The following is a 23,854-nucleotide window of genomic DNA, read 5'->3' as shown; positions in this document are numbered from 1 at the left end:
TTTTCTTAACTTTTTGGATAAACAAGGAAATTTATTAAGAGAGTAAAAAGATAATTGACAAAGTGGAGGACTAGACATCCTCTGAACAAGCAGGAAAAGTAGAAGAAAAGATAAGAAATTCAATGTCACTAGGTTAATACATTAAAACTCTCCAGTCATGGCTGCAAATAATTCAAAGAAACCTTCTAGAAATGCATTTGTAGAATTCCATAGCTCGGAGCAAAAGGCCACTCTGCTCCAAACTAAATTAGCAAGAGAGACCTTCATGATTCTGACATTACACTACAACCAGTGCACCAAATAATCACAAAAGCCACGCTGCTACAATGATTCTACCCTTACTTCTTCTTCTTGTACCCCAAAACCAAGGAGCACATAAGCAATCTGCGAAGATCAACAAATGTAGTACTTGTTAAAAACACCAAGCAGATTTCCAGATACTCTGACAAAAAGGGTATGTAAAAACAATTAAGAACAAATTTTCCACTCTAATAATAACTAATAAAGTGCACGCACAACAGAAGTAAGTGATTTATTTAGTCTTCTTTAAAGAAAATCATTAGTATTGGTTTTGTAAAGGATTGCAGTTCAAGTACAACCACAATCATCAAGCCTTGAGTCCCATTAGATGGTCAGCTATATGACTCCTGTTTGATCAATGCACAATATTGGGCAATATTTTCCAACAAAAGGAGGGTTGTTAAATCCTTACTATCTCATTTCACGTATTCTAGGTCTCTCCTTGTCACTTTAACTGCCTCTAATATTAACTAGCTCAACGCCACCCCCCCCCCCCCTTTAGTGCATTATTTGGCCTATGTTGCACATGCCCAAACAATCTAAGTCACCCTCCCCTATCTTATCTTCTACAGGTGTTACGCCTTACTTACCATGAGTGTGCTCATTCCTTAGTTTATGTTTTAGAGTTATACCACTCATCAACCTTAGCATTCTCATTTTGGAAAATTTTTGCCTTTTGGAGATGTTGTTTCTGTGTCGCTCAACATTCCAGTCCCTATAGCATAGCTGGTGTTATAGACAACTTGAAGCACTTCTCCATTCTGCCAACCTATTTCAACTCTATGCATCACCGTTTCTTCTATTTCTCCTTTAGCTTTTGTAATAGATCAAAGGTATCAAAATCAACTAGTGCTGTTACTTTCTTGATCATCAAGTTTAATCTTTTCTCTAATATTCCTCCTGTCATGACTTACATTTTATATGTTCCATTTTATTTCTACTTAAATCCTTAAGATTCTAAAGCTCCTCTCCATAATTCTAACTTAGGTTCTACTCTACCTCTAGTTTTAGCAATCAAGAAATATCATTTGCTATTCCTAGTATTTTTGGTGAAAGCCTAACCACACAACATAGAGTCTTAGTGTTAGATATATGTATTAAAAAATGGAAGAAAAAGGATAAAATAAACCAGTGTAGGAGAACTAGATGATGGAACCTAAAAGGAGAAAATATAATAAAATTTAAAGATAAAATGATCAAAGATGGGGATTGGACCTTAGAGGATGGGATAGATACAAATACTCTTTGGAATAGATTAGCTAGCTCTATTAAAAAGATAGCAAAAGAGATTTTAGGTGAATCAAGGGGAAGATTCTCGAATAGCAAAGAAAGTTGGTGGTGGGATAAAGATGTACAAAAAATCATAAAGACAAAAAGAATTTGGTATAAAACGTGGCAAAAATGTAGAAATAGAGATAACTTTGAAAAATATAAGGTGGCAAGAAAAGATGCAAAAAGGGCTGTTAGTGAAGCTAAATATAGATCATTTAATAGTTTGTATGATAGATTTGTACAAAAGAAGGGGAAAGAGAAATATTTAAACTTGTTTAAGTTAGAGAAAGGAAGAACAAGGACTTCGGAAATGTAAAATGTATAAAAAGTGAGGATGATATTGTCTTGGTTAAAGACGAAAATATTAACGAAAGATGGCGAAATTACTTTAGTAAGTTGTTTAACGAAAACCAAATAGAAGACTTAAACTTAGAATTGTCAAATGAGAAAAAGACTAAAAATATAAGATTTATTCGCAAAATTAGAGTTAACGAAGTTAAGTTTGTGCTAAGAAAGATGAAAAATGGGAAAGCTTTGGGATCAGATAACATCCCAATTGAAGTTTGGAAATGCTTGGGTGAGAACGAAATTATATGGTTAACTAATTTATTTAATACAATTGTAAAAACTAAGAAAATGCTATATGAATGGAGGAAAAACACTTTAATACCTATGTACAAAAATAAAGGAGATATTCAAAATTGTAATAACTATCGTGGAATTAAACTTATGAGTCATGCAATGAAACTATGGGAAAGAGTAGTTGAACAAAGATTAAGGTTAGAAATGAAGATCTCAAAAAATCAATTTGGTTTTATGCCTGGGAGATCTATCACAGAAGCTATTTATCTTTTAAGAAGATTAATGAAAAAGTTTAGGGAAAAGAAGAGGGACTTGCATATGATATTTATTGACCTTGAGAAAGCATATGATAGGATACCTAGAGAAGTTCTATGGTGGGTTTTAGAAAAAAAGAGTGTATGTTGTAGGTATACCGATGTCATTAAGGACATGTAGGATGGAGTAATGACTAGTGTAAGGACTATAGATGGAGAAACTAGAGAATTTCCAATTACCATAGGTGTAGATCAATGATCTGCTTTGAGTCCTTATCTTTTTGGTTTAGTGATGGACCAACTAACTAAAAGTATTCAAAGGAGGTTCCATGGTGTATGTTGTTTGCAGATGATATTGTATTAATTGACGAAACTAGGGACGGAGTAGAGGCTGAGTTAGAATTATGGAGAGAAGCTTTGGAATCTAGAGACTTTAGGATAAGTAGAAATAAAACAGAATATATGAAATGTAATTTTTGTAATGATAGGAGGAATATTGGAGACAAAGTTAAACTTGATGATGAAGAAATAAATAGCACTTGTGGATTTCGATACCTTGGATCTATTATGCAAGTTGAAGGAGAAATTGAAGATGATGTAATGCATAGAGTTAAAGCAGGTTGGGAAAAATGGAGAAGTGCTTCAAGTGTGCTATGTGATCGTAGAATACTCTTAAAATTGAAAGGGAAGTTTTATGGGACACCTATAAGACCAGCTATGCTAATGCTATATGGATTGGAATGTTGGGTGACGAAGAAACGTAATATATAAAAAGTTAAAGTTGCCGAGATGAGAATGCTTAAATGAATGAGTGGTATAACATTGAAAGATAAATTAAGGAATGAACATATTTGTGGTAAGTTAGGTGTAACTCCTATAGAAGATAAGATAAGGGAGGGACGACTCAAATGGTACGGACACTTGCAGCGTAGGTCTTATAGTGCACCTGTGAGGAAGAGTGACTTAGTTACTGTGGGGGGCAGTAGAAGGGGTAGGGGTAGACCTAAAATAACTTGGGAGGAAATAGTGAGTAAGGATTTAATATCCTTGAATCTATCAAAAGAAATGGTCCATGATCGCATAAATTGGTGGAAAAAGATTCATATAGCCGACCCCACTTAGTGGGACTAAGGCTTGGTTTTGTTGTTGTTGTATTCCTAGTATTTTTATCGATCACTAATGCAAAAGGATAAGGGACTCAAAACAAAGCCTTGATTTACACCAATTGTGATTGAAAATTCCCAATCTCTCCTAACATTACTCATTACTCTATCGTATGCATCCTTCATGACATCAATATACGTACTGCTTGCTCTCTTTTTCTCTAGAAGTCACTGTACTCTATCATAGGCTTTCTCTAGGTTCATAAAAAACATGTGCAAGCCTCTCTTCTTTTCCATAAAATTTTCCAATCTTCTTAACAAATATAGAGCTTCTGTAGTGGATCTCCCAAGCACAAAACCAACTTGATTTTTTGAAACCCTCATTTCTAACTTTAGTCTTTATTCAATTGTGCTTTCCCAAACTTCCATTGTATGATAAGTTAAGTCCACATAGTTAATTACAATTTTGAGTAGCTCCTAAATCATAGGTGAACCAATTATATATAATGATTTGAGGAGGTTTTTCTTTGGGGTGGTATTATTGAGTAGATATTTCACACAATCACTAGGTTAATGGTCTCAGAGAGAATATTAGGAGAGAAGTCGAGTTGTATTCACTTGAATCTTTAGAGGGAGCCTAACAGGGATCCCTTGCATATAGAAGTACATTAAGATTCCGTGTAGGACATTAGTTCAAGCGAGTGAGTCATGATAGTCTAGATCCTTACCTTCTATCATTCCCTAGTCAAGACGTGAAATTAGGTGTAATCCCAAGAGAAAAAAGGAAGGGGGGGGGGGGGGGGGAGGGTGAATTGGGTATTTTTAAAATTTCTAATTCTTTAAGTCCTAATTTTAAAATCACAACTACAAACACTAGCTTGAAGATATTCAAATATCAATATTACACAACTTAATAAATTCAAGTTAAGATTATCTCAAGCAATTCAGTATTACCCAATCAATCTCAAGTGCAGCACTTATTTAAAACATACACAATAAACAAATAATCAAGTGCAATCGGAAATAAAATGAGACAAGGGAAGAGAGATGCACACTCCAGATTTTATGATGTTTGGCCAACCTTGCCTACGTCCTCTCTTACCCAAGGATTTCACTATACAACTCCTTAACTTGGGACGGAGCTTCCCGTTACAATACGCTGCTTACAAGAGGCACAACGTCCTCCTAATCCGCTGTTTACAAGAGGCATAGCTTCCTTCTAATCCACTGCTCATGAGGCATAGCTACCTCACCCCGGTTCACAACCCAAACCATCAATACAAGTGATAAATGAAAATTTTTGGATACATTCAGACACTTCTCAACAAGCTAATGTGTACAAGTGAAATCCTAAACACTTTATTAAGATATAACTTGAAGCTCAATGGAGTAAACGTGTTGATCTCAATATGATATTTGTAATAGAATGATATATGACCTTTGTATATAAAAATATGTATGATGAGTTCCTTCAAAGATCTAAACCCAATGCAATATTTCTTCAAGAATGATTTTTCAAATAAAATATGTGTTGGAGATCCTAGGGTTTGCTCTCAAAAGCTTTTGCAAAAATAAAATCTTTGAATAAAAATGTGAAAGTGAATGCTTCAAAGATTTAACCCCTAGTATAACCTTTTTCCCAAAAGATTTATCAAACAATCAATAAAACAACTAGGGTTCTTGCTCTCAGTAAAATATTTAAAATATGAGAATATGAGAGAAGAAAAAGTTTGAAGATAAAGATTGAATGTCCAAATAAAATATTTGTTGATCAAACCTTAATACCAAAGATGCTTGCAAGATATGTGAGTGAATGCTCTTTGAAAAACTGAGAGAATGCCCAAAAGATGTCTGAATGCGATAAAGTGTAGGCAAGAGGTCTCAAAAGTTGTTTCTAGGGTTTTTACGATTGATATTTATAAGTACTTTCGGCATCTAGACGTTTTCTAACTGTTGGATCAATACAAATATTTTAATTAAAAAATCTGCTTGTTTAAGCGCTGGAGCGTCAGTTTGCTCGATAGACTTGTCGATGAGTGGGCACATTAGTCAACTAGTGTCCTTCACTCGATCAGCGACGAGACTAGGGGATTCGTCGACGAGTGGTCTATTTGATAAAGTTAGGGTCTCGGTATTTTCTCGTCGATGGGAACATGCATTCGTCGATGAGTGGCCTTCATGCATTCGTCGACAAGGCCAGGGGACTAGTCAAGGAGCTCCCTATTTTTCAGCCCTATTAACCTTCTAAGATGCGGATTCAACCTAGAACAAGTGCATATGAATGTTTCATGAAAAGCATGCATCCTAGGATTTGTCTATTGGACATTTTGAGCTTCCAACTATATCTTATGAGACATGTAAGTACAAATACGACTAAATGCACATTACAATTGAAAAGTTGAACCATCTTCATCCTTTTGCTCTTCAACTTCCATGGAACAAGCCAAGCTTGTATGTTTTTCAAGGTCCTCATGGCTTCCATAGTATTCTTACCATCCGTGCGCGCTAAGTAATGATCTTGTTCAAAATCTCAATGCACAGGTAAGATACTTGTGCTTTGTTATCATCAAGACAGAGATCGGACTCAAAAAGTCAACACAGGAGTTGGGCCTCAATATACCTTTAGAGGGAGTAGTAATTTGCAGGTAGAACATCATCTAGCATTCTTTAGGCTAGAAGCTCATCTATGCAGTACCATTCTTGCCATGCTCCAGGTCACACATCCGCTCATTGTCCCTATCGAGTCTTAGCTTTGGCCATGAGGTTGATGACACACCCAAAATGTGAGGATTAGGTTGTAGATGCTGTAGGGTACCTAGGAGACGAGGGTGAGTTAGTAGATGATTTTGATCATAGTAGATGAAGTTGCAATGCACTAGGGCATAATATGTACTTGGAGCCTAGGCCCAAGGCGTGTGAGGTGAAGATATGCACCTCATGAAGGCAAGGCACAAATTTATTGTGTGTACAATGCCTTATTTGATGCATAATTGATCTATGAACACATAGCAGTAACGTTTGAATTTAGAATACCAGAATATTCAATACCAAAGCATAAATGTGTAGAAATTATGACTACCATGTACCAAGTTCCAAGTTCCAAGAGAAACAAGCATAGCTGAACGTAAGCATGCAAAAGTTCAAGCTTCAAACTACATAGAAAAGGAAAGCGCCAAATGTGAGGTCAAAAAGCATCTAACAATAGAGTTCAATATCAAAAGAGAAAAGTACAATAAAAGATTCCAAAGTTTAAAGTCAAATAGTCCTCGTTAGTCATAATCAACTAAGTCTACTAAGATATCATCATATTCTTTTTCTTCATCAGAATTTTCTTCTCCAACATCTTCTTTCTCTTCAATTTCCTTTGAACTTGCCTCTTGGATCTCACCCTTACACAAGCTCCAATGTTGTAGCCCTAGCAGTGCTAGGTGAAGCTCTTCCTCTTCCTATAGAAGATGATGACTCATCCCTTATTCTTGATCTAGTGGGAAACAGTGGCTCATTTACTCCAGCAGCTCTGGCAACAACATCCCATGTCAAAGAATCATTTTCAAACCACTCATTACTATCATCAATGTCTTTTAGGAGGATGGGATCAATGGTATCAAACTTTTTGTATTGGCGCCTCAAAGTTTGAATATATTTCACAAGTATCAAATCATTCAAGTGTTGTTCGAATAGCGTATTCCTCCTTTTGCTATGAAGCTGCAAGGAAAAAAAAATAACATAGTAAATAATAAATTCTAAAAAGTAGTATTAAACTAAATATTCTGTGTTCATTAGCCCATGATATCCTAGTGAGTCACATATCGGAATATGCCCCAATTTCTTTTGCAGCCGGTAGCACTACAGTAAATTTTTGCAAGTTTGGGGCTGAGGATCCAAATGACATCTACCATTCCTCTTCCATTAAATAAACTTCAAGTGTATACCTACTAGCTAAGTAGCTAAAAATATTTTAACGAGAAAGAGGTAGTAAAAATGCATGCAAATACTAAGTTATTAACTAAAAGGTAAAACCAAAGTAGGTAAAAGCCACTTTACCCTGTGCTTTTGTCTTCCTTTGTCTCACAGCCATATCAATTCCAAAGAGGCCTTTAGCTGTAGTCTAATTTGCCAACTTATTTGAAAATTTACCTTGCAATTCATTTGATGGCACCAACCTTGCAATGCATTTGTACAAATCCAACATGATTTCATCTTGCGAAATTCAGGGTTTGAATAATGAAATTCTCGGTTCAAGTAGTGTGCAGCTGCATGCAAAGGTTGATGAAGTTGGCATCCCCATCTCATGTCAATAATTTCAAATGCCTCCTTGAATTTATCCTATTTCTCATTGAAAGCCTTAGTTATGCTTCCTTATCCCTATCCATAGCTTCATAAATATATTCCATTGCAGATTTCTCTTCCCCATCAACCGAACATAGTACGCAGTAACACAAACATGTGGGCCTGTCAATTTAAGGGCATAAACAATGGTACTGCAAAAGGTAGGCATCAAAACAATTCTAGCTGCTCTTTTACCAGCCGCCTCCTTTGCGCATTAACTAAAATTCCAATGTATAAGAGAGCACATGTTCCTCAAGTTGTTCTTATGAAGGTGTATTGAACGAAGAGTGACGAAGATTGTTGCAAATTTTGTAACTGCAGGCCTTAGTAACTCCTTTCCTTCTGTCAATTGCCTGACCAAGTTCATCACACCAACACAGTTATAAATATAATCATTCAAAAAAAATATTGCCCTTTTGAAAATTGGAGGCATCTTCACAAAATCCTCTAATATCAAATTGTGGCAATGGGCTGCACATGGCGTTCAATATAAATGTGAGCTCTTTGCTTCCAACAATCCAATTCAAAAATTGAGAATGAAGCCATTAAAATATTAAAAATAAACAATGCATACATTATACAATTTAGTTTTAGGTGTAAGTTCTTACTTGCTGCAACATAATTTGAGGCATTATGTGTCCCTACTTGAATCAAATTTGATTCTTCAATTTCCTCCATCATCTCATCAAGTAATCTATACATTCTATGCGCATTTATGACAATATTAATAGCATTAATAGCCTTGATGGACACCAATCCCCTTATAGAGTTCACTAAGAAGTTTACTATGTCCTTATTAGCAACTGAATCCCTTAAACCATTGGACATAATCGAGCATCCATGTTTTGGCCATTCCTCCTATTGGACCTTCATTAACTCTTTTATTTGACTAACTTCCTTCTTTAGGAAAGGAACTTTCTCTTCATAATGGCTAAGCGACTTTATTCTAGGACCATATTGCCCACTAGATTCAAGGGCCACTGAAAACTATCCATACGTACAGCATTAAGTGGTATTTCAGCATCATACATCCACCCAGCAAAATCTGTACATGCATTTTGTATTAATTCTTTCTTGCATGCCTCATTAATGGATGCTTGCTTCAATTTTCCCTTCTTTCCTACATTGAACCACTTTCTTTTAACTAGGAGTAAAGTACAAATCCATAGCCCCTTGTGTTTTGGTTTCTTCAAGGTGGGGTGAGGTGACTTGCTACTGGATTGGTACGAACTTCGACTTCCACCACTAAACACTGTTGCCATGAGTCAATTTCCTGAACTTCACCCTTTTCATCTTCACCATAGCAATCTATTTCATTAAAGTTAGGCAACAATTCATTTTCCTCATTCTTTGCTTCTTTCTTCAACAGGTACTCCTTAATCTCCTTATGAACATTAGCTGGGTACTTAGGGCATTCTTTTACATTTTGGAATCCTCCAACAATATATACTCTGCTGCTGCAATCTCATTGTCTATCATATGGAGTAAGATTAAAGTCCCTCTTTATTGACTTTAGTCCTTACATTGTACTGACTTGAAGTCTGAACTCTGAAATTCAGAATGAGAAGATAGACCGGATAGACTCTGGTCGAGAGCAGGGAGATTTCTCTGAGCTCCCTCTGTCCTTCAATCACTCATGACACAAAAAAAATAAAAAAATAAATAAAAGAATAGGTGACAAGAAGAAAAGACAAGCTGACCTACGAGCTTTGACCTTATTTCTGTTTCTTCTTCTGTTTCTTTTTTCTATTTCTTCTCTTACTCCCATACTGTCCTCTATCATGCATCCTCTCTCCACCCTGTAGTGACCACCAATCAGCCAAGTTGCAACTTGCAACTGATCTACAACCAGCAGCAAACCAAGTGAAGTTCTAGAATCCCCAAGCTTCTCACTAGAAGATCCACTCACATTAAAATCCTCCCTATACACAAATTTTTGAGAGCAAAAACCATAAGCAGCAAAAGTTTCTCCCACAGGAAACTTTTCAACTTTGGACAGTTGGAGTCATAGGCAAAGGCAAATGACCGCACATACTTCATATAATGAAAAAAGAGAGCTCACTAATACCTCATTCTTTCCAGTAAATCCTGTGGGTTCCAGGTGTCTCCTTGATTTCCCATTGGTTCCCTAGTCACAACTCTTCCTCCTAAACCTAAATTCTTTTGGCATTGCAGATAATCCAACTGATTATCAGCTTCCACAGGAATAGGAAAAATATCTCTTTCTAGAGTTGACATGACTCACGCCGTGACTCTAAATGATTTAAGGATTGCAATCATTAGGACTTTGAATCCTTTCTGAAGAATCCTTTGTATTATCAATGCCATACTGATTAGAAGATAAAGCACTGTTTAAAGCAAAATTATCAACCTGCATGCATGCCTGCAACAACAAATTGGTGCTCTCTGTGCAGTTTCTTATTCCATTCTGCAGTTCATCCAACTCTTGCTCACTGCCCGAGGAAATGTATTCCTGAACCTGTACACTCCTCTCATTAGCATCCTGATGAGAATCTAGAACAATACATTCCACTCTGTTCATTTTTGTCTCAGCACAAAGGTTCTAGTCAGACAAAGCTCGATTTCATTCCTCGGACAAATGTAAAAAGCAACTGAGCTTGCATTTGTTTTCTGGGCTCTGATTTACCAGCCAAAGCCTGATGCAACTCTGGAAAATCTCATTGACTGGAACATCCAGATCATTTCTCACTTTCCTGTGACATTGACTGTTTATGGCGGCGGCGCTTCTTCCTATGATCTGTTCTTCAGTTACCTTTCATCCATTGGTCTCTCAAGAGCCAAACCAACTGCTGTTCCTCCTCTATCTCCTCTGTAACTGAGGAATTTTGAGAAGAAGCTCAAAAAACCTAAGCTAATACCACTCAAGTAAAAATAAGATGAGTTGCTTTGGTTGTGCTGAAAATTGTGCCCATCAACACCTTGATTACCAAAAAACTGCCTCTGGTCTTTGATCTCCAATTCTGGTTAGCTATAAAATCCCCATTGTTGATGAGAGCCACCATAAATTTTGAATAATATAGGGACACCCTGAATAAGTTGAAGGAAGAAACGATTGAAATATTTTCTACCTTCATTTTGTTCATATGTACATCCCAATATATAATACGATTACCTATTCTACACAAGGAAACAATTTCCTACTGAATAATATCAAATACCCCATAATTACCCACTTCCCTAATTTGTACATTATTTACAAAGATACTCGGGATTGAGATTTTAACACTCCCCCTCAAGTTGGATCATAAATATTAATCATCTCCAACTTGCTAATAAGATCATCAAAGCTCTGTCGTCCCAACCCTTTAGTGAGAATATCTGCAGTTTGTTCCTTGGTTGGTACATAAGTCATACATATAATTCCTTCTACAATTTTTTCTTTGATGAAGTGCCTGTCTACTTCCACATGTTTAGTCTTGTCATGTTGAACTGAATTAAGAGAGATACTGATAGCTGCCTTATTTTCACTGTAGAGTTTGATAGGAAAGTTCACCAGGACTCATAATTCCTCCAATAGTTTTCGTAACCACAATCCCTCACATATCCCTTAAGTGACTGCCCTGAATTCAGCTTCAGCACTACTACGAGCCACCACATTCTATTTTTTTCTTCTCCAAGTCACGAGGTTTCCCTAGACGAATGTACAATATCCTGTGGTGGACCTTCTATCTTCCACTGATCCTGCCCAATCTGCATCTGTAAAGATCTCTACTTCCTTGCTTTCACATTTCTTAAAGAAGAGTCCTCTTCCCTGGGATCCCTTGAGATATCTAAGGATCTTGTATACAGCATCTAAGTGAACTTCTTTTGGTGAATGCATGTGTTGACTTACTACGCTGACTGCAAATGCAATATCTGGTCTAGTATGTGATAGGTAGATCAGCTTGCCAACCAATCTCTGATATCTCTCCTTTTCTACTGGTTTTCCACAATCTTCAACCCTCTTTATTGTTTCTATCGGGGTTTCGCTGGGTTTGCATCTCAGCATGCCAGTTTCAACTAGGAGGTCAGTAACATACTTTTGTTGAGAGACACTAATTCCCTTTTTTGTTCTTGCCACTGCCATGCCCAAAAAATACCGCATCTGTCCCAAGTCTTTAACTTCAAATTCAGTAGCCAGAACCCTCTTCAATCTCTCCATTTCTACAGTATCATCGCCAGTAAGGATTATATCATCAACATACACTATTAGGATTGTTCTCTTACCTCCTTCAGACTGCTGGAAGAATAGTGTATGGGCTGATTGCCCTTGTCGATACCCTTGATTCTTTAGTACCTTTGCGAATCTGTCGAACCACGCTCTAGGAGATTGCTTGAGGCCATATAACGATTTCTTTAGTTTACACACTCTGTTTTCTTCACTTGTTCTACTGAATCCTGGTGATATAGTCATGTATACTTCCTTTTCTAATTCTCCATTTAAGAAAGCATTTTTAATATCAAGTTGTTGTAGTGGCCAATCTAAATTGGTTGCTAGGGACAAGAGAACCTGAACTGTATTTAAATTTGCCACTGGTGCAAATGTTTCAGTATAGTCAATGCCGTAAATCTGTGTAAAGCCTTTTGCAACAAGTCTGGCTTTATATCTTTCAACTGTTCCATCAGATTTATATTTCACTGTGAAGACCCATTTACAACCCACTGGCTTCTTCCCTTTCGGTAGATCTGTCAACTTCCAAGTTCCATTTTTTTCTAGGGCTCGCATTTCTTCCATGACTGCCTCTCTCCATTCTGGTATTTCTAGAGCTTCCTGAATGTTTTTTGGCATTTTCATCCTGTCAAGGTTGGAGACAAACGCACGATATCCTGTAGACAAACTTTTATAAGACATGTATTTCAACCAAGGGTATTGAGTACATGACCTGGTTTGTTTTCTGATTGCAATAGGTAAATTGATATCATTAGGTGCAAGATTATCAGAGAAAGACTCAATTACCAGATCGGGATTAGGCAAGGGCTCATGGTTATTTGGAGCCATCACCGGTTCCAACGCTCTTGGTGCCTCAGGTATGAGATTCTCCCTCTCCTTTGTTTTCGGCTTTCTTGAGTAAACCAGTATGTCTGCGTTGTTTTGCTCTCCTGCATCTCCCCCTGAGGGTAAGTGTTCTGTTGTGTTTGGCAAGTCGGGAAGTAATGGAATGGAAGGCTCGATAGATGGGTTAGGGAATGGAGTAACTGGAGTAATCGGAGAGAATGATGCAGATTCAGTAGTAAAAAGATCAAAGAACCGATCTTCACTCCATTTCTCCCCCTGAAGAGAGGGCTTTGGGAAATAAGAAGTGGTTTCAAAAAAAGTGACATCAAGACTAACGAACAGTCGTTTTGAGACCGGATCATAGCATTTGTAGCCTTTTTGGGTAGGTGAATAACCAAGGAAGACACATTTAATGGCACGAGAATCCAATTTATCGCGATGGTGTGCATGGACATGAACAAAAGTAGTACAACCAAAGATTTTCAGTGGGAGACTGGAAGGGAGTCGAGAGGTAGGAAAGTGTTCCTGGAATTTCTGAAGAGGGGTGACAAATGAAAGTGCTCGACTTGGCATTCGATTAATGAGATGTGTGGCTGTTAAGATGGCATCGCCCCAAAAATAATGTTTCATGTGGGTAGTAAACATTAATGCCCGAGCTACTTCAAGTATATGTCTATTTTTTCGTTTAGCAACCCCATTTTGTTGAGGGGTATCCACACAAGAACTTTGATGAACAATCCCATTATCTTGAAGATAAGTTCCCAAGATGGTATTAAAATATTCCGTACCATTATCAGTACGTAGAATCTGAATATGAGTCTGGACCTGTGTATGAATCTTGGTATGAAAATTAATGAAAATGGAGCGGACTTTAGTTTTGTCTTTCAGTAAGTAGACCCAACAAAGATGAGTATGGTCATCGATAAAGGTAACAAACCATTTTGTATTGGTGCGATTTAGGGAACGTGAGGGACCCTATACATCACTGTGAAACATAGTAAATGGGTGAGGTGGTTTGTATATGGACGATAGAAAAAAAGTATGACGATGTTTAGCAAGCTCACATACTTCACATTGAAACTCAGAAGCCATTTTATTTGAACAAAGAGAAGGAAACAAACGTTTTAAATATTGAAAATTGGGATGACCCATCCGTGAATGCCATAACAAAAGTTCACTATTTCTAGAAGTAGATGCAGAATCACAAATTGCAGTATTACATAGTTCACTCAACCTTGCCTCCTCAAAGTAGTAGAGTCCCTCATACTCTTTAGCAGTGCCAATTGTCTTCCTCGATGATAGGTCTTGAAAAACACAATGAGAGGAAGCAAATTTAGCAGAACAATTCGAGTCTATTGTTAACTGACTGATGGATAACAGATTGCAAGATAACTTGGGGACATGTAGGTCCGATTCTAAAGTTAAAGAATCAGATATGCGAATACTTCCTTTTCCATCAACTGGTGAGAGAGAGCCATCTGCAATTTTTACCCTCAAATTCCCGTCCATATGGTGAGTAGGATGAAAAATATTGATAAGACCGAGTCATATGATCGGATGCACCCGAATCAATTATCCATGGAGATTTGTAAGAGGATGTGGTATTTGAAGTTGATAGATAATTACCTAGGTGAGCCAGGGAACTAGAGGAAGACTGACCCGATGTTTGCATGGATGAAATCATCTTATATAGTTGATCCAACTGTTTAGGACTGAATGCACTGCTGGAAGGGGTATTGTTGTTCTCTCCTTGTAATCTTTCAGTTGATCCGTCAGTGCTAGCCTGGTACCCATGATTTTTCTGGTATTGTCTCGGTTTCCAATTTGCTGATTTTCCATGAATCTCCCAACAGGTATTTTTTAAATGACCTGTTTTTCGGCAATGTTCGCACCATAATTTGCCTCTGTGATCGTTGACTCGGTCCCCCTGGGCCTTTTGATACAAGGGCCGAGACATCCGACCCAGCGTGTCCATCTAATTTTTGGGCGGATACAGGTACTGTGAGGTCCAGCCTAGCAGGTTCATTTTGAGGTCACAGCATCACACGCCTCCTGTTCTCTTCCCTCCTGACCTCTGCAAAGACTTCTCGGGTTGAAGGGAGAGGTCGTCGGCCAAGGATCCGTCCCCTCACGTCGTCGAGTTCTCGATTCAGGCCGGCAAGAAACTCGAAGACCCTCTTGTTTTCGAGCCTCCTTCGGTATCGCGTGCTGTTGCCGAAACACTCCCACTCCTCGTCGATGCTTAGATCGAGCTCCTGCCAGAGATGAGTCATCTCCATAAAATACTCGGTAACACCTCTCTCATCTTGCCTTATCTACCACAATCGGGTCTTGATGTCGAAGATTTGCGAGTAGCTTTCAACATCGGAGTATGTCTCATGTACGGCTTCCCAGACTTCCTTCGCCGTTGGCAAGAATAAGTAGACTTTTCTGATTGATGGTTGCATCGAGTTGACGAGCCAAGCTGTGACCATGGAGTTTTCGGACCTCCATCTTTGCAAGACTACAACGTCGGAAGGGTCTGGTTTCCTTCGCTCACCGATAAGATAACCAAGCTTCCCTTTTCCCTCAATCACCAATTTCATGGACTGAGCCCATTCACGAAAATTTTTTCCGTTTAGTTTTTCCAATGAGAATGGAAAGACAGTGTTATCCAGCCCATTCGAACCCCCACCGGATGTGGCCTCTGCGTCTGATGTTTGCAGAGGAGGTAGAGCCTCTGCTGTTAGCCATCGTTTAGCTAGGTTTAAGAAAACCTAGCTCTGATACCATGAAGGAAGAAACGATTGAAATATTTTCTTCATTCATTTTGTTCATATGTACATCCCAATATATAATACGATTACCTATTCTACACAAGGAAACAAGTTCCTACTGAATAATATCAAAACCCCCATAATTACCCACTTCCCTAATTTGTATATTATTTACAAAGATACTCGAGATTGAGATTTTAACATAAGTGCATTGTAAAGTTAGATATGGAGGCGAAAATAAGAAAAGAAGAGAATAGAAGAAAACAAGAGGAAAGCAAGAGAAAGTAGGAGGTGGCACTTTCCTGGACAGTTACGTTCAGCTCCAGGTCTGCCCTCTTATATATTAATAATAAAATATCTTGAAAGATGAAGTACCACTAACACCACATAATTTCTAAGGGCCCACTAGGTTGTGGAAAACATTTTTCGATTTCCAATTTTTAGTTTTCCAAAGAATTATACAAATTTTAGCTTATTTTTAAATTTTTCAAGATTCATGGAGGGTAGAAAAATAAAGAGTTTGTTTAAATGTGCAAAATAATTTTTTTATTTTTTTATTTCTAGATTTCAAAATAATCACAAGAAAGATAACTTGTTTTTCCAATTTTCCAACATTTATTTAAGGTAATAGTTGGAATCACGGATTTTGGGACTTGAATTTGGGTTTGCGTGGATTTAGAAGAAACTCTATGCATAATCCACAAATTAAAGTCCAAGATCCAAATTTCATGCTCTCATACGCAAAGTAAGAGATAGAAATCTAGAAAAATAATGGAAAGATGTTTTCCAACTTCTTTATATAATTTTGGAAAGTTAGAAACAAGGTGACATTTTGTAATTATTTGAAAATTTAGAAATGAAAAATAAAACTATTTCCTTGAGCAAAAAGTGCTAAAACTATTTATTGTTGTTAATTTATTTCATATTGATGTTGTAAAAATGTAAAATTAGCTAGCTTTTTTGTTTGTAATTTATTTGAAAGCTAGAATGGAAAATGAAAATTATTTTCCACAACTAAACAAGCTCTAAAAAGGCCTTTCTCTTCTAACACTCCCCCTGAAGCTGGAGGTGAATAAATATCACCTAATGCTAGCTTGTTACAACCACTAGACAATGCATGCTTAAATAAAGCCTTAATGAAAACATCACCTAAGCCATAGATTTTAGAAATGGAAACCTGACAACCTTGTTTAACAGAGCATACCTCACAATTTGAATGTGCTTTGTCCTTTCATGATACATTGGGTTGCTACAAATATAAATGGCAACTAGATTATCGCAAAACATATCTATGGGCTTCTTAACCAAGAAACCATCTCTAGCATAAGAGACTTCAACCACATAAGCTCACTCACAAGAAGAAAAGAAGAGAAGAAGAGAAGAAAAGAAGAAGCAAGCAAGAAAAAGAAGGAGGCGGTAGTTTCCTAGAGATTTACGTTCAGCTCTAGGTTGCTCTTTTATGTACTAGTAACAAAAAATTTTGAAAGATGAAAATACCCCTTTACATAACGAAATTATTCAAAAGTCTTGTCTCGTCTAACACTTTCACTCAAGCTAGAGGCGTATGAATATCACCTAAACCAAACTTGATATAACCACTAGACGAAACAAGCTTAAATAAAGCCTTCTTGAAACATTGCCTATTGAGCCATAGTTTTAACAAATGGAGTCTTGACAATCTTCTTCAACACAATATCCCTTGCAAAATGACAATCAACTTCAATGTGCTTGTCCTCTCATGAAACACGAGGTGGCTGGCAATATAAATGGTAACATGCAGAAAACATATCTATGGGCTTCTTAAGCAAGAATCCCATCCTTGACATAGGTTACTTCAACACATAAGCTGACTTACTGTGTAAGTCATAGCTTGGTATTTTGATTCGTCATGAGATCTAGCTATAGAAGCTTGTTTCTTGCTACGTTAGGTGACGAAATTACCTCCTACGAATGTATAATATCTAAGAGTAAACCTGTGATCATCAATTGAGCTAGCCCAATATGCATTGGAGAATCCCATGATCTCACAGTTTTTATTACATTTATATATCAAACCTCTATCCGAAGAGCCTTTGAGATACTTGTATCTTTTTGAAAGGTCTTTGAGATGCCTTAGAATCCAACAAACAAAATCCTATTGTTTGGGATTTTTCCATAAATTGGTTTATGACCCACAACAAAGAATATGTCAAGTCTAAAGATAGTTAGGCATATCAACTTGCCAACCAACAAGCTATATCGACGTTTATCTTCAAATTCATGTTCAACATCCCTAAACAACTTCACATTGGGATCCATAGGAATATCAACTAGTTTAGCTCTCAACGTACCAACCTTGCTTAGCATGTCGAAGGTATGTTTTCGTTGACATAGATTCAACCCCTTGTTACACCATACAATCTCAATAACAAGAAAGTAATGGAGTACCCAAGTCGTTGATTTTGAAATTTTTCTTGAAGCCACTGCTTGATAGTCACAATCCCACTTTGTTCAATGGAAGTGATGATGATGTCATCAGCAAAAACTACTAAAAGCACCACACCTGTCTTGTTTTGGCAAACAAAGACCAATCGAGTAGCATTGAATGAAATCAAATGCAGAGACTACTGCACTAAATTTGTCAAACAAGGCTCAATGCGACTACTTAAGACCATATAAATGGCCTTGTGCAACCTACATACCCTACTATCTGCCCCTTAATTAACATACATTGGAGATTGCTCCATGTATGCCTCTTTTTGCAAATCTCCATACAAAAAGGCGCTCTTCACATTCAATTAGTATTAAGGGACAATAAAAATTAATTTCCAACAGGATCAATACACAAATAGAATTTAGTCTGGCAACAAGGGGGGTGATCCAAAAATAATCAACAGCATATGTTTGAGTGTACCCCTTGGCAACCAATCGAGCCTTAATCTTTTCAATAGAGTCGTCAGGAAGATGTTTGATGGTGTAGACCCAATGACACCTAACCAACTCCTGACTAGGAGGAAGATCAACCAAACCTCATGTCCCTTGAGTGGCCAAGGTATCCATTTCTACATCCATTGCATGCTTCCACTAGGGTGAGCAAGTGCTTCAACATGTGAGGAAGGGATGAAGACAGAGGTCATTGACAAGGCAAAAGAAAACATAGGACTAGGAAGTAGGAAAGTGTTGAATTGAAATGAATTGATCAATAGGTTAAGCAATTAATGATAGTTGAGTGCATGTTTGGGTACCTTTCATGTATGCGATTGGAAAATCCAAATCACACTAGGATGGATCTTCAGAAACTAGAAGTAGAAACAATACAGGATGAAAAGGTTGTTGCGTAGTGGTAGCGATGTCTGTGGGTGTTTTTTCGTCATTCACAAACCCTCAATTGTTTCTTTGGGTCAATAACTAATGGATCTAGAGGAGGATCATAAATTTTCCCTAGAGGGATAAGAGTAGGGAGAGGAGGATCAATGAATGAGGGGTAGCTACAAATCATCGATGGACTCACAATATATTCATTCAATAAGGGCTGAGCATTAGAGAAATAAGGTGTCCCCTAAAAAAAAGGTAACATCTACACTGTTATATTTCTTGTAAGTGTGGAGATCATTATAGCTATATCCTTTCTCAATTCTTGAGTAACCAACAAAGACACATTTAATAGCTTAAGGAGAGCACTTGTCTTGACACGTGTGGAACATGAACAAAACTTGTCTCCTTAGAACACTAGAGGCATCCTATTAAGCAAAAAACAAGTTGTAAGAAGAGTATTGGTCCAAAGGATTTTAGGAACATGCATATGAAAGAGTAGAGATTTTGCTATGTCAAGCAAATGTCTATTTTTTTGTTCAGCTACTCCATTTTTGTTGAGGGTATTTAAACATGATGTTCCCTGAATAATTCCTTTGGCCTAGCAAAAGGTCTGAAGCTTATCTTGAACAAATTCAAGTGAATTATCGAATTGAAAAATTTTAATATTAATCCCAAATAGAGTTTTTATTTCCTTGTAGAATTAAGTAAATACATTATAAGAAATTCAGACCTATTTTTTAATAGATAGATCCAAGTCATATGCTAAAAATCATCCAAAAAAGACACAAAATATAGATGACTAATCAAATTCTAGACTTTACATGGACCCCAAATATCTGAATGAATAAGAGAAAACAATGATTTACTACGAGACTTAACTCTAAATGGAAAAGATGTCCTAGTATCTTTTCCTAATTGACATGTAGAACACTCAAAACAAAAATAGACTTGAACATAGAAAAAAATTATTTCTATTTTTGAAGCGATCGTTGACCTAAATGAGCATGCAATAATCCAAAGAAATGCTATGGATAGAAATTGACGAAGTTGTATACCAAAGATTGGATCTACCACCACCACCACCATCGAAATAGTACAAACTATCCTTCTCAAGCCTTTCATCAATCCTCTTCTTTGTTTGTAGATCTTGAATAACACAATGAGAAGGAAAGGTGATAGAACAATTATGAGATTTAGTTTATTGACTAATTGATAACAAGTTTAAGGAAAATCTAGGCATAATATAATACATAAGATATAGGAATAGAGGGAAATGAAAGAATATTGCCACAACTATGTCAGTTAGATACGATGCCATAATTAGTCTCTCTAATTATGGCATGATTTTATATTATTGCTGTAAATATTCTGTGATTAGTAGGCTGATTGTAGTTGATATTATGTAATTAATAGACTGATTGTAATTGCTTTATTTAGTCTCCTAGATGGCTGTAATTGCTGATTTTCAGCCTTGTAACTGACTCTCTAATTATGGCATGATTTTATATTATTGCTGTAAATATTCTGTGATTAGTAGGCTGATTGTAGTTGATATTATGTAATTAATAGACTGATTGTAATTGCTTTATTTAGTCTCCTAGATGGCTGTAATTGCTGATTTTCAGCCTTGTAACTGACATTTCTATTTGCTATATAATACGAGAACCCTCACAGAGAGTGGTATTCAATCCAATTGACGTGGTATCAGAGCTTTATCTCAATTAGGGTTGTTCTATTTTTTTTTTGGTTCTTTCCGGTGGGTGTTAAACTGCTATTTGGCTGTTTCTGTTGGGTTGGGATTGGGGTTTTGATTCTGTTTGCTGCAGAATTTTTGGTGGCTGTTGGTGTTCTGTTTCGTCACACAAATCTTTGGTGGTGTTGATAAGGTTTTATTTTTTGTGATCCAATTTTTTGTTGGGTTTCATCATGTCTTCTAGTGATTCCTTTGGGGTACATTTTACTGGAAAAAATTACTCTGCTTGGGAATTCCAGTTTCGTTTATTTGTTACGGGGAAAGAATTGTGGGGCCAGATTGATGGTAGTGATCCAGCTCCTATGGAGCCTAAGGAGTTGGCCAAGTGGAAGGTCAAAGATGCACATGTGATGTCCTGGATTTTAGGGTGGGTTTATCCTCTTATTGTGCTCAATTTAAGGGCCTATAAGATTATGAAGACTATGTGGGAGTACTTGTTGAAGGTTTATCACTAGGATAATATTGCACATCGATTTCAATTGGAATATAAGATAGCTAGTTACACTCAAGGCAATAACTCCATTCATGAGTATTTTTCTGGTTTTCAGAATTTATGGGGAGATTTTTCTAATGTGGTTTATGCGAAGGTACCTGCTGCATCTTTTTCTGCTGTTCAAGTTGTTCATGAGCAGAGCAAGAGAGATAAATTTATGATGAAATTAGTTAAAATCCCAAGTATCTTTGTGAATAATGAATAAATTAGGAAAGTGGGTAAATGTAGGAGATTTTATATTATTCTATAGGGGGATTATTTCTTTGTTTAGAATAGATGATTGTACTATATAATGTAAGATTGCAATGTACAAAAAGTGTAGAATTCAAGAAATATAGAAATTATATTTTGTTTTCATGGTATCATAGCTAACAATGGCCGACAGTACCATCAATAGTAGAGGTTCAAGACCCTCTGAAAATCTCGATGGCGACTCTGAAGCCACATCCATCGTGGGTTCGAATGGGCTAGAAAACTCAAACTTTCCACTCTCGGTGGAGAAATTGAACTGAAAAAATTTCCGTGAGTGGGCTCAGTCCATCAAACTTGTGATCGAAGGCAAAGGGAGGTTAGGTTATCTTACCGGCGAGAGGAAGAAGCCCGCCTCAACTAATGTTGCAGCCCTGCAAAAATGGAAGTCCGAAAATTCCGTGGTAACTGCATGGCTTGTAAATTCGATGAAGCCTTCAATCAGAAAAATCTGCCTATTCTTACCAATGGCGAAGGATGTATGGGACACCATTTGCGAGACGTACTCCGATGTTGAGAGTTACTCCCAAATCTTCGAGATAAAGACTCGATTGTGGCAGATGAGGCAAGGTGAGAGAGACGTTACTGAGTACTTCATGGAGATGACACAACTTTGGCAAGAGCTCGACCAGAGCGTCGAGGAGGAGTGGGAATGCTCCAGCGACAGCACCCGCTACAAGAAACGACTCGAGAATGAAAGGGTCTTCAAGTTCTTGGACGGCCTCAACTGTGAACTGGATGATGTGCTAGGACGGATACTTGGACAACAACCCCTTCCATCGACCTAAGAGGTATTTGCAGAGGTGAGGTGCGAGGAGAGCAGAAGAAAGGTGATGCTGAAGACACCTATGGGCCATATTGGGCCGGAAATATCTGCCCTAAATCCGAAACCAAATGGGCCTGAAGTTTCGGCCCTAATTTCAAAAGGCCCTATGGGATTTGGGCAAAAATCACATAAGGGGAAATTATGGTGCGAGCATTGTCGCAAGCCTGGCCATTCCATAGATACCTGTTGGGAAATTCACGAAAAGCTTGTAGATTGGAAGCCGAGACAAAATAAAAAAAATCGTGGATATCAGGCAACTACTGATAATTCAACTGAGAAGTCACAAGGCGAAAAAAATAACAATACCACTCCTAGTAGCATATTCAGTCCAGAGTAGATGGATTAGCTATATAAAATGTTTTCCTCAATTCATACATCGGGTCAGTCTTCCACTGATTCTCTGGCTCATCAAGGTAATTATTTGTCAGCCTTAAATACTATATCCTGTTACAAATCACCATGGATAATTGACTTGGGTGCATCTGATCATATGACTGGTTCTTATCAATTGTTTTCATCCTATTCACCATATGCTCGAAATCTGAGAGTCAAAATTGCAGATGGTTCTCTATCACTAGTTGCCGGTAAAGGAAGTATTCGCATATCTGACTCTGTAACTTTTAAAATATGTCCTACATGTTCCTAAGTTATCTTGCAATTTGTTATCCATCAACCAGTTAACAAAAGACTCCAATTGCTCTGCTAAATTTGATTCATCTCATTGTGTTTTTCAGGACCTATCATCGGGGAAGACGATTGGCATTGCTAAGGAGTATGAGGGACTCTACTACTTTGAGGAGGCAAGCTTGAGTGAATGATGTAATACTGCAATTTGTGATTCTGCAACTATTTCTAGAGATAGTAAACTTTTGTTATGGCATTCTAGGATGGGTCCCCCAAATTTTCAATATTTAAAACGTTTGTTTCCGTCTATTTGTTCAAATAAAATGTCTTCTGAGTTTCAATGTGAAGTGCGTGAACTTGCAAAACATCAGCGTGCTTCTTTCCCACCATCCATATACAAACCATCCCACCCATTTACTATGATTCACAGTGATTTGTGGGGACCCTCAAGATCCCTCAATCGCACCCATACGAAATAGTTTGTTACTTTTATTGATGACCATACTCATCTTCGTTGGGTTTTCTTATTAAGATAAAACTGAAGTCCGTTCCATTTTGTTAGTTTTCATTCAATGATTTAAACACAATTCCAGACTCACATTCAAATTTTACGTGCTAATAATGGTACAGAGTATTTTTATGATATTCTGGGAACTTATCTTCAAGAAAATGGGATTGTTCATTAGAGTTCTTGCGTGGATACCCCTAAAAAAAATGGGGTTACTGAACGAAAAAACAGACATATACTTGAAGTAGCTCGGGCATTGATGCTCACTATAAACATGAAAAGCTATTTTTGGGGCGATGCCATCTTAACAGCTACCCATGTCATTAATCGAATGCCGAGTCGGGTACTTACCTTTGCCACTCCTCTCCAGAAATTCTAGGAACATTTTCCTACCGCTCGACTGACCTCCAATCTTCCGCTAAAAATCTTTGGCTATATTGCCTTTGTTCATGTTCATGCTCACCATCGGGGTAAGTTGGATCCTTATGCTGTTAAATGTTTCTTCATTGGTTACT

General features: G+C 37.3%; 1 protein-coding gene across 2 annotated transcripts in view; it reads left to right on the top strand.

Annotated features, from left to right (window-relative positions):
• LOC131155745 (monocopper oxidase-like protein SKU5) overlaps positions 1-23,854 on the top strand; it is a 53,911-nt gene that overhangs the window by 11,982 nt on the left and 18,075 nt on the right. Inside the window, exon 8 of one of the 2 annotated variants that reach the window (XM_058109122.1) lies at positions 22,942-23,139. The exons of the other annotated variant lie outside the window; for it this stretch is intronic. Coding sequence (XP_057965105.1) covers positions 22,942-23,025 — 84 coding nt within the window. The 3' untranslated portion in view covers positions 23,026-23,139. Of the gene's footprint in view, positions 1-22,941; positions 23,140-23,854 lie in introns of those variants that run through there. 2 annotated transcript variants of the gene reach the window in all.

This window comes from Malania oleifera, chromosome 5 (genome assembly GCF_029873635.1).
Source record: "Malania oleifera isolate guangnan ecotype guangnan chromosome 5, ASM2987363v1, whole genome shotgun sequence".
NCBI lineage: Eukaryota > Viridiplantae > Streptophyta > Magnoliopsida > Santalales > Ximeniaceae > Malania > Malania oleifera.
This window is presented reverse-complemented; position numbering and strand designations above follow the sequence as displayed.